The following is an 11,957-nucleotide window of genomic DNA, read 5'->3' as shown; positions in this document are numbered from 1 at the left end:
TGGGCAGATTCAGGCTAAGCAACCCACACCGCCTCACAGCGCCCAGGAGGAAAATGACCAAAACACTGCCATCGCGCCAGAGAGCCTCCCTCTCAGGACCCACTGCTCTATGTCCCCAGTTAATGGTTAACAGGCGTACAGAGTTATAGGCCACGGTATGGGACTACTGAGTGTGGCCAGAATAACAGAAAATCTTATTTTTATTTTTAATAAAAGTAAAAAAAAATAAAATAGTAAAAAAAAAAAAAATCTGGTACGTCTAATAAGTCATCTAATAAGTATATAAAGTATATAAAGTATATAAAATATCATCATGCTAGAACAATCCAGACATGTGCCATTTTGTATAGTTATGTTTTAAATGACTTTAACTACTTACATTTAAATCTGAATCTCAGCAGAGAGTGTGTTTCACCTCTAAAACTCTATATAACTCTAAACACGGTATGGATTTGTTCAGTAGCACAAGCAGCTCACCTGATTTACCTTAATGATTAACTGATTAGAGAGACTAGGTGTTGGATGGGAACTGGACCTGCTGGTCTTCCTCCAGGACAACAATGGAAATGGCTAAGCGAACACAATCATAATTATTCTTTATTTGTACATTTGTATATTTCTAATCACAAAGACATCTCCCCACCCACACCACACCTAAATTCACACCCATCCAGTGTCTTTGGTAAATAATGGAAACATTCAGATTTTATCAACCTGCCCATTTCAGCTGCTTTATACTGCTTTAAACCAGTGCAATATTGTACAAGTAAATATTGTAAAACCAGTGCAATATTGTAAAAATAAATATTGTAAAACCAGTGCAATATTGTAAAAATAAATATTGTAAAACCAGTGCAATATTGTATGTATAGTGTGTATATAATGTGTGTATATGTATAGTATAAGGTAATGTGTAAATATTCAGTATTTCTATTTTGTAAATATGTACTACGGTGAGGGACGATGCACCTAAGCTTTCACTCATCTTTACACCTGTGTAATGTGACATGACAATAAATGTTATTTTATTTGATTTGATTTATTGTAATATTAGCATTTTTAATTAATTAATTAATTATAATCATTATGTTGTTTAATAAATAAATAATATATGCTGCTACTGACTGAAGTGCCACCTTTGACGTTTCATGATTTCATCTATTCTATTGTGAACTGTATTTGATAAATACTGCTATTGAGTTGTAATAACTGTCAGTTAATCTAATCTAATCATAATCATCTGCTCACTACATGGAAAATGTTCTTAAAATATAGCATATTATTACTGCTGTTATTATTATTTTGTATGACTACTACTGCTATAAATTAATAAATTAATCATTTAATAATTACTATCATTACCAATATAAGACATGCTCTGTAGTGGCTGTGTTGGAGTTTGAGTGGTATGTGGTGAGGAATACACTGTATGTGCAAATAGTCCTCTGCATTCAGGGTATTAATATACAGCTGCTGCAGTTACAGCCTCACATGCTAGAACATTGCTAAATGAATTTGATTGCATTTTGCCACAGAAGCATTGCTGAAATCAGGTACTGATGTTGGAAGATTTGTTCTGACTCCAACTCACTGGTGTGGCAAGTACAACACAGACCATAGGGCAGTGGTGGCTCAGTGGTTAGAGCTGAGGGTTGTAGGTTCAATACCCGGGCTCACCAAGTTGCCACTCAAGCCCTCGAGCAAAACCCATCCCCCTTTCTGCTCCCTGGGCACTAAAGTTGGCTGCCCACTGGTCAGTGTGTGTGTCTGTGCTCACTGTCCCTAGTTCAATAGTACCTGTGGGTGTATGTGTGTGTTTGTGTGTGTGTTCACTACCACAGATAGGTAAAATGATTTGATTGCATTCAGCGACGCAAGCGTTAGTGAGGTCATCCCCAACCCCCCAACTCATCCCAAAAGCATTGGATGGAGCACCGACCATCATTCCAGAGAACAGAGTCCCACTGCTCCACAGCTCAGTGCTGGGGGGCTTTTACCTCTCTAGCCCACACCTGGCAATAGATTCTTGTTCATCTATTGTATTGACATTACTTCTCTATTAGAAGGGACTAGACAAGCTGTGTGCGTGCATTTGCACATATGTGTCAGCAAGTAGCTGAATGAAGTAGAAGTAAAATAGCTGAAGGAGTGTCCACAAACATTTGGACATATAGCGCATGAGCTCCCAACAGTAAAACGTACTACAGGTACCATCCAAGAGGGCGTGTCTTGGTGGGGGTGAGAGGGGGCGGGGTTACGACGTGGGCGTGGTTACGACGTGGGCGTGTCTCTCCTCGTCGCTCCTGTCCTGGTTGCTAATCCTCCTCTTCCACCTGCCCGAGTCCGGAGGAGCTCCGTGGGTGAAAATGGCGAGAGGCTGGGAGAGAGGAAACAGGTGGGAGTTTCTCACGCTTCGTCGAGGACACCGAAAGACAGTTTAGATTAAAGCTGCATCTCGGTGAAGTTTTTAATAGCGTGTGTAAAAGTCGTCTCCTGCTAAAGTAGTTTGTTGTTGTGGGTTTTCCTGTCTGGATGACAGCCAACTGAGCTGGCTAACAGAAGGAGCTAAATCTCTGCCCTCTCTCTTTAACCCTTTCTCTTTTTCCTTAATGGCTTTATTTTTATTTTCACTGCTCGTAAAGGAATGAGGAACTCCAGGATAACTTAATGGGGGTGTGAGCTGTCTTTGACAACTGTTTACATGAACTGTGCTGGTGAATGGCTCCCTAATCCTGCTCCTTAAAACGAGAGGACAGTGGGCTATGGCAGGAAACGTGTTCAGCAGCTCAATCCGTGTGGAGTAATCAGACAAAGTAAGTGTAAAGTCTCTTTACTCACCTAATTAAACCTCATTCCTCATTCTTTAAGCCCGTACCAGCTTATTGCTGAGTTTCCCAGTTCTACCTTAAGTGCTGCAGCGGTCACATGCAGGAGAGTGGACGAGCACAGCGATGGGACCGCTGCAGTTTTTAAGGTGGAACGGGAAACGGGAGTAAGACTGAAAGGCAGCTCCATGCATGTGCTGTTTCTGTCGTATTTGACTGATATTAGCTCTGTGGAGTCTGCTTTCACATATTATTAATAATAACACTTTTGTTCACTGTTTTAGGCAGTAAATTAAAAACATGGATGACGCTGGTGTGAGTGGCTCCAATGTGAGGGTGGCTGTTCGAGTCAGACCTCTGAACAGGAGAGGTACGACCTTCACTCCTGCACTCTGACTCTGTTTAACATGCATATTCATGTGGATGTTGTGAACATGTATTCGTATGGTTTTCATAGTCTTTAAACCCTTAAACCCACGGTTAATGATTTAGTTTTTAAGTCATACAGCAAACACTCACTCGTATACCGTTTTGTAGTGCCATTTTTGTGGCATGCCACAGGGATCTATTTTAGGGCCTGTGAGTGATTTAAATTATGATGTTCAATCCTAATGAAATGCATTCTTAAATTAAAAAACAATTCATATTGTATCAAATCCTCTGTATTATACGGTTGTATTAAAACTGTATTCTGCACAGACGACATTAGCACTGCTATCATCTAGTAGTTATTCTGTCCTCCCTCTGGTCAAGCTTGTCCAGTTTCTGAGTTTTAGTCGCATTTCAGCAGTCGTCAGCAGACTGAAAATTTACACTGCATCTTTCCAAATGGATCTTTTTGGTGTAAAATAAATAAATGCTGTGAGCAACAGGAAAAGAAAAACATGCAGAACAGAAGGAAAATAAACTGTCAAAGAAATTAAGTATATAGTAACATAAAGTAACAATGTTTTGTTACCCGCCTCTGGTCAGTCTGGTAAAGTCATTTCGTACTCATTTCGGCCTGATAATAACCCGTGAACAAGGTCACGCTGCAGCTCTTCCGAAAATGAAAGTGTTGTTTTTTTGGTGCTTTCCTGTCTGCTTGGATGGTCGAGCTGGATGCTTTCCTGCTGAATTGTTACTGACTGCATTGTCTGCAAAACTAACTTTTTAAGGTATCATGCATAATAAATGTTTTTAATCTTATTTTTTAAAATGCTCTGTTCACTCCCCAGTCCACATTGTCCACAGATAGACTCTAAGCTGTTTTTAATAAACTGTTTTTGTCATGTCATGAAAACTATCCACTTATTTAGCCTACAGCAGTTCAGCCCAACCCAGCTACATTGAAGTTGGAGTTGGAGGCATAACCCACAGAAATGTTGGAAAGTGTGAACATAATAAAGCCAACCTGTCAGGTTACCTGCTGGAGTTCCAGTACAATTCCTGGGAAATTCATGTCATGAAATTCATAACAGAAGCTGATACAATACTGGGAATTACAATGTCATCTAGGTTACAAAAAAACGTGGCAATGGTAAAATGGATCACTTTTGCCACGATTAGTTTTACACTGTAACTTATAGGGTTTTTTTTGGGAGTAAATAAACAGAAGAAGTGTGTATGGTTGTCTGTAAGGATTCTAGAGAGAGGTGGTCAAATCTCACCTGTTGGTCACTGATGCTATAAAAGTATCTGCCTAATGCCCAGTTTTTTTTGTTTGTTTGTTTGTTTTCCTGTATGCGTTATCAGTGTGTTTATTATCAGTGTTTATTTAGTGCTTCTCTTTTTTTATGCTGTATTTTTTTCAGAAAAGGACCTGAAGACAAAATGTGTGGTGGAGATGGAGGGGAATCAGACCGTGCTCCATCCAGCGAGCAGCAACCTTGGAAAGGGGGACAGTAGGTAAGTGTGTGTGAAGAACACAGTATCATACAGTAAGTAGTACTGTCAAGTAGAGCATAGTATTATACAAAGTAGTAGGGGTGGACAATATGTCATAAAAATATCCTGATATTTTAGGAAATTTGCAAAGCAGAATATGTAATTTTTCTGAGATCTGAGAAGAACCAGTGGTGGCACATTTGAGCCTAAACTAAATCCAATTAAACAGGACTTATTATTCTCTATTTGTAATGAAATGATCTGTGTACAGGAGGCATAGAGAATATTCACAATATATTAAGCATAGTAGCATGTCAAAATAGTACATTAGACACAAGACCCCTCAGTGGTGTAGTGTAGTGTGTGTGTTTACTGCATATATATATATATATGTGTGTGTGTGTGTGTATATATATATATATATATATATATATATATATATATATATATAAAATATATGCAGTATGTAATTTTTTTTATACCTGATAGAGTTTCAGGAATTGGGAAATCAGATGGCTCTGATTAGAGCTGCAGTAAAACTCTGCAGGAGAATCCGCAGCAGCTAAATTCAATAACAGCAGCTTACTGCACAAATGAAAAGTAAAGACTCAAAAGAAATCTCATTTTTATATAAAAATAATAAGCTTTTTAGCGTGAGAGCGCTCTATATGAAGGTTTTAGCTCACAAGACAATGGAAGTATTTAGCTGGAAAGCTGGAATATTTTACCTTATTATCTACTTAAGCCTTCCTCTGCTTGGCTCCATGCTGTCTGTGGCCTGGTATTTATCGGGGCTTCACACGTCGTCCCACTGCTCGCCCAGATTCTTCCTTTTTGGCCTTCAGACGTCATAGCAACCAGTGGAAGGTCACTGCAAGGTCAGACCTAACCTTGGATACTTGTGCTGGGAGAAAAAGTCTTTAAGGACTGGCGCTATGAGGCTAACTTACTAGCAAAATGCTTATATAACTACATGCCTAAATGATCTCACACTCCCCTCAAACTGTTATATACTTATAATAGGCTTGTTTATGTGATTTCTGACACTGTACCACCCACTGTTATGTAGTAGTGGAGGTAGTGGTGCAGAAGATGAAAATGCCCCCTCAGCTCTGTCTGTGTGATTTAAGGTGTTAGTCCTATTTGACAGGACTACCCGGCCTCTTTTGGTTAGTCTTTAGACACCAAAGCACACTTTCATAGGTGCCTAAAACTTTCACACAGTAGTGTGTATACCGATCAGCCATAACCTTAGTACCAAGTAAAATGAAAAACATTGATTATCTTCTTATCTTATCTTAATAATCTGATTATTGATAAGGGGTGGCTATATTAGGCAGCAAGTGAACAGTCAGTTCTTGAAGTTGACGTATTAAAAGCATAAGGGGGACCTACTCAATAAAAAACTTGACTGGGGTGTTAATGTTATGGTCGATTGTGGTGTGTATGTATGTAGAGATGCACCGGAATTGGCTGAAATATTTAGCAGAAGGCATTTTTGACACTTAATAATAATTCCACACAGCCAAAACTAGCCCAATACTGTTACCTACTATGCTAACTATTGTCAGACACAAAAACATGTCTTTGCTCATCTACTGCATTTTGGGATATCACTTTAGCCTTTGTCTTTTTCCCTGTTCGGCTACATGGCGGCGGTGCATATTAACCCTCAGTTCAGGGTTAATATAATAGCTGTGTTTGATCACTGCTGAAGTAGAGCTTGAGTCACTACAGCTCTACAAAGGCTGGATTGTTAGCTTTGGAACAGAAACTTCATCTTTCACCAGCGGTTCGTGTGTCTTTGATTAAGCATGTCGGTCTCTCCCCCTGCCTGCTAACATGATCCCCTCCACCTGTCTGTCAGTTAAACTCATTATGAACTTTGAGCAGAATGCTATAGGCCATACGCTGCTGCCAAAAGTACCGGGGACACCTACATTCCTAAAAAGGATTCTACTTCAGTAAAGGCAGTGGTTATGTCTAGAACCATAATATGTCAAAGAACCATTTGAATGCTTGAGATGGTCCTTTACCTGCATGATATGATTCCTGCCTATAATGTAGAACAACTTCTAGATGGTTCTTCAAAGGCTCTGAGAAAATGGGCGTTGAGTTTATTTGTTCAAGGAACATTAATAATAGAACAAGTGCAGGTAAACAGCTCGTGTGTGTTATAGGTTAACCCCTTCCAGCATTGTCCTGGAGGAACGCCTGTATTCCCAGTTCCCATCCCACACCTAGTTTACCTAAGCAGTCCTTCATTAAAGTAAATCAGGTGAGCTGCTGTCAGGTGCCCCAGTCGTTTGGCCGGTAGTGTATGTAAAGTTAAACAAGTTGGACAGCAGAAGAACTTTTCAGGCTGAACTGCTTCCCCCTCTCTTCTCTTCTCTTTTCCTGTTCTTCTCCACTCCCTCGCTTGCCCTCTCTTGCTTCTTCTTTACAAAGGGTGTGTCTGTTCGCGTAGCTGTGTGTAATATCCCCCGAAGGCTCTGGCCTCCCACCGGTTCGGCCTGCTTTTGCAGGTGTTATGTTTTTTTTTACTGAAAACAATAGATTTAAAAATATCTTTTAGGCCACATATTCAGACGTATCTGGATATTTTTAAAAACGTATCCTTTTCTCTGCATTCCGGCCTCCCACCCACACAAGCTATGCATTTAGAGTCACTGAAAATGGACCCTTACCTTGAGTATGCTTGTTGTCGGCTAACAACGAAGTTTGCGCTTCCATCGCACGCAGATTTGGAAATGGCTAATGTGCTTCAGCTTCGTTCTGTATTTATGTCTGTTTTGGTCGGTACGCTGTTTCTTGCCAAATTTGACATCAATCAGTATGACATGTTGGCGCTCCCTGCTGCACTGGCATGCTCACATTGTAGTGTTTTCCTTCTGTTTTTGCGTTCCTGTTATTTTTTATGTCACAAAATCTGGAGCATTTACAACCACCCACCAAACAGCAGTTTAGCCCCTCTCGTTTGCACTGAACTGTTTCAGCCTGAACTGCTTAATGAATAAGATTTAATACAGGGCAGCCAATTACAACCAATTCCATATACACATTTTGTGGTTATGCAGAAACCTGGTAGTTCGAAAATGGCAACGTTAGAGGAGAAAGAAAAAATCTGCTTAACTTTTAATGGAAAACCATGTAAAAAAAATTTTGTTCAAAGCCATAGAAGCATTTCTATTGATCCGTTCATCTTAACATTTTGACACAAACCCACACAATCGTTATAAGTAGACCTTGGGGAAATATACAATGCAAGAGATCTGCAGAAGATGAGGCCTTAAGGTTACAGTGTAGAGGTGAGGAAGAGAAGCCTGAACCTGCTGGCAGCTTTTGACCATTTCATAATTCTGAACTATTTTCTCTCTGACGAATCTGTGTTTGACTCTTAGCCCATCTCCTAGCCCTCCCCTGCTGTTGCGCTCTGCTTGACGTCTGTCGTTTTACCACTTCTCTGATCAATATAGTTTTTTTTATTCCAGTCTGCTTTCACAGTGGGAGCTCTTCTGTGTTGATCTATTTGCCCTGACTTGCTTCGCTTCCGTAATAATTGTGGAGGAACTTACAAACAGGTCTTACAGGCTTGTACTGATAGCTGTAGAAGAAAGTTTACCCAGACTTGCTATCGCATTTGGAGAGCATGGAGTCTGGGTGGAACGTGAACTTGGCCTGTTTTGGAGTCGTAGCTATTACCGTGTGCGGCAATACGACCACAGGAATTTTTAAGAGTATCGCAGTGTTTGCCAAATGTTATGAAATCACTGGGAGAACAAAGAGGGCTTGCAGTGATACTTCAGCCCAATGCCTCCCTTCCTATCCTAAATGCAGTAGCAGAACCAAGACCCATTAATCAAGTCTGCTTCTTTAGTTTTGCTCTGGAGCTACAAGGCTAATGTAGCCAATAAGTGATAGAAGCCAAAACCTCTTCATTTAGCATGGTTCTGACTGTATGCCTGAATCATCACACACAGAGAAGTGTAAGAAACCGCATAAGCAAGTATACTGGGGATTACTGAACAACTCCACACGTTTTGAGAAGAGAGTGTAATGATTTAGGCATGCAGTTAGCACCATGCTAATTTGTGTAAATAAGCTTCCTTTACTTGTTAGCCAGCTACATTAGCCACGTAGCTTGAGTGCAGCACTAAAAAAAAAAAAAAAAAGGGGGTGGGGAGGTGGTACAGTTATTAATTTTTCACATGGTGAGAATACATTTCTCAATAACAACACATTTGTTTAAGCTTGGGAGACACTTTTTGATGTTTAGGATCGCTCTCTGCCTCAGGTTACTGGTTCTCTCTCAGGTTGTGGTCAGTCTGCCCTCCTTGCTGGTGACTAAAACTGTGCCAGCTATTTCTGGAATGTTCTTTACCAGCTTCCAGCACTGGCAGTGCCAGCCTGTATGAGTGATACAGAAGGGCCAGTAACTACAACACTGGGATTGTTTTTAGCTTTTAGCTTAACATGACCTTTCATGCATGGTTTGGTGGGGTTGTATTCGTATCAGAAGATCACATTGCTACCACAATAATAATAATAATAATAATGATGATGCTGGCAAGAAAAATCTAAATGGCTGACAGACCAAGTGATACTTTACAATGTAAAGACGTATAACATAATATCTGTACACACATATATGTGTGTGAATAAACTCATTAAATATATATAAGAACTTATATAATAATAATAAGTCTATTATGAAATGATTTGACCACTAGTGTACATGAGCAGGAGGGAGAGGGAGAGGCCTGATTGACTGTAACAGGTGTAAATGAGCAGGGATTCTTTTGAGGGGTGGTTGAATGGATGTTGCAGCATACTCATGTGTATTGCTCATATGTGCAAAGTGGGATATGAGATGACGGGATACAGCAGCATACAGTTCTGTGGCCCACCAGGGTCTAAGTTTAGCTCCCCTGTTTCACTTACAAATTTCTCTGAGTCATTTCTCAGTGCTGTATTTTGGATTTATTTGATATGTTAAAATATGATAAAAGCAGAAAAAAACATGTGATTTTGTGTTTTGTGAGATTATTTGTTTTGTTTATTTGAATATTAGTCATAGCTGATCTTTGTCCTGTATCTTTCTTTCCTCATGAACGCAGGAGTCAACCGAAGGTAGGCCTTCTTATTTTTGTAATCTTTCTTAATGTAAGACTATACAACAAATGACACAAGCAAGTGTCCATGTTAATGTTAATGAATCAAAGCACTCCCATTATTATCAGTGATTCTTCTTATACCAGCCACAAGTGACGAGGCATGATGTGCTGCTGTGTGCCGCATCTTCTGATACTGTGTGTCTGAAACATAGTAATTATAAAATGTAAAAGTTAAGACACTCCCAGTTAGGGAGTTCCTGAAGGCTTTTCAAAGAGAAGTTTTGAATGTGCTGTTAGGATACAGTGTTATCCTTCATAACGGACACAGGGATGTTATAATTATTATAGATATTATAGATTATTAATGCTTTTATTATTTTTGCAGGTGTTTGCATATGATTACTGTTTCTGGTCTATGGATGAGGCAGAAACAAGCAAATTTGCAGGTGTGTTGACTTATTATATATATAATTTGAGCTACAACAGTTCTGCACTTACTTACACACAACACACACATCCTACCTGGTGCTTCCGTGCCTCTTGATGAGGGACTATGAAAAACAGAAGCATTTCAGGGAAATGTTCAGAATAACCACTCTGCTTTTTAGAAAAAAGAGGACGTGTGTTTTTTTCCCCTGTGTTAATGAACTGAGCTGTTGCTTAAAGACAAAAAACCTGTAAAACCAGCCTAATGACATAAGAATGCAACAGCATCTCACACCGTTTCACACATCATTATGATTCAGTGATTTGTTTATTTAAGTGAAAACTATAAGATTTAGTTGCTGTGATGGGAAACTGTAAAGCTATTCAGAAGTGCATGTGGTGAGAACAACTATAACTAGTTTCTGTTGTAAGCGACTCATGCAGCTGTTTGTGTGTGCTTGTTACTCTCAGGTCAGGAGGTGGTGTTCCAATGTCTTGGGGAGAATCTCCTGGATAACGCATTCCAGGGTTATAATGCCTGTATATTCGCTTACGGCCAAACTGGTAATTGACTTTTTTTTTTTTTTTTTTTTTTTAACTTTTTTTTTTAAATATTAATTCACTTCTCTGATCATGTTAAGCACAATCCATTATATTAAAACATTTAAAAAGACAGAATTATTGTTTTCCCATACTCTTTCATCTAACTTTTGTTGGCTCTAAATCATGACTGCATCAGTGGACAGGAAAAAAAAATGTAACCAATAATATCCTCTTCCGCCTCCCCCTTTCACCCTCTTCATCTTTTTTTTTTTTTTTTAGCAAGAAAGCACTTAATTAGTTCAGAGACTTGTGTCAGTGTTTTTCTCACAGTTGAATTTGAATGAAAAAGTCAAATGTGTTAATAGCACAGTAACAAATTACAGACAGGATTATGATACCAGCTCAAATCAGTACAGTACATTAAACTAACATCAGAAAAAATAAATAAAAAATAATGACCGTATTGCCCATCACATATAAGGTCTTTCTGACCCTTGTGGAATGATGCTCAGGTAACAGAGTAAAGTACATTTACAACGTGCAGTGTGTTTCATCTGTTCATTTAGCTTACGTAGTTTGAGCTGCGGTGTTGTCAGTGAGGTCAGCTTTATTGGCATCACTTAATCAAGATTAACAGGAATTTGGAGAAGGAAAGGAAGATTTCTTGACCTAAAGCGTGTGGCATCATCTGTCAAACACGGTAAAGGCTCTGGGTCACTGGGGTTCATTGATGATATTGCTGCTAACAGACGTAGAGGGATGAAGTCTAAAGTGAATGGAGCTACATTTCTGCTTAGATTCAGTCTACTACTGCAAAACTGATAGGATGTCTCCTCACAGTACAGATGGGTAGTACCCCAAAGCAGACCACAAAAGCAACCCTGGGAAGCATATGGAAAGCAAGACTGCCAGTGCTTATGATCATCCATTCGAGTGTATTAAACTGCACTGTTTTGTGTGTGCTTTCAGGCTCAGGGAAGTCGTACACTATGATGGGTTCGGCGGAGCAGCCTGGGCTGATCCCGCGGCTGTGCAGTGCTCTGTTTGAAAGGACTGTCCGAGAGCAGAGAGAGGGAGAGAGCTTCGCTGTGGAGGTGTCTTACATGGAGATCTACAACGAGAAGGTCAGAGACCTGCTGGACCCCAAAGGGTAAGAAACACCACCATGAATTGCATTGACTTT

At 39.7% G+C, this 11,957-nt stretch overlaps 1 protein-coding gene across 4 annotated transcripts in view; it reads left to right on the top strand.

The window, feature by feature from the left end:
* The first annotated feature begins 2,316 nt into the window (after positions 1-2,316).
* kif13bb (kinesin family member 13Bb) overlaps positions 2,317-11,957 on the top strand; it is a 34,360-nt gene continuing 24,719 nt past the window's right edge. For 3 of the 4 annotated variants that reach the window (XM_072687088.1, XM_072687096.1, XM_072687080.1), the window contains exons 1-8: positions 2,317-2,395; positions 2,643-2,813; positions 3,110-3,195; positions 4,619-4,712; positions 9,809-9,821; positions 10,191-10,251; positions 10,703-10,795; positions 11,744-11,924. In XM_072687088.1, the coding sequence (XP_072543189.1) occupies positions 3,126-3,195; positions 4,619-4,712; positions 9,809-9,821; positions 10,191-10,251; positions 10,703-10,795; positions 11,744-11,924 (512 nt within the window). In that variant the 5' untranslated portion in view covers positions 2,317-2,395; positions 2,643-2,813; positions 3,110-3,125. Of the gene's footprint in view, positions 2,396-2,642; positions 2,814-3,109; positions 3,196-4,618; positions 4,713-9,808; positions 9,822-10,190; positions 10,252-10,702; positions 10,796-11,743; positions 11,925-11,957 lie in introns of those variants that run through there. The other variant, XM_072687103.1, reaches the window with a different exon arrangement.

This window comes from Salminus brasiliensis, chromosome 1 (assembly GCF_030463535.1).
Source record: "Salminus brasiliensis chromosome 1, fSalBra1.hap2, whole genome shotgun sequence".
Taxonomy (NCBI): Eukaryota; Metazoa; Chordata; class Actinopteri; order Characiformes; family Bryconidae; genus Salminus; species Salminus brasiliensis.
Note: the sequence above shows the minus strand (reverse complement) of the source record. Positions and strands in the feature narration are given on the sequence as shown.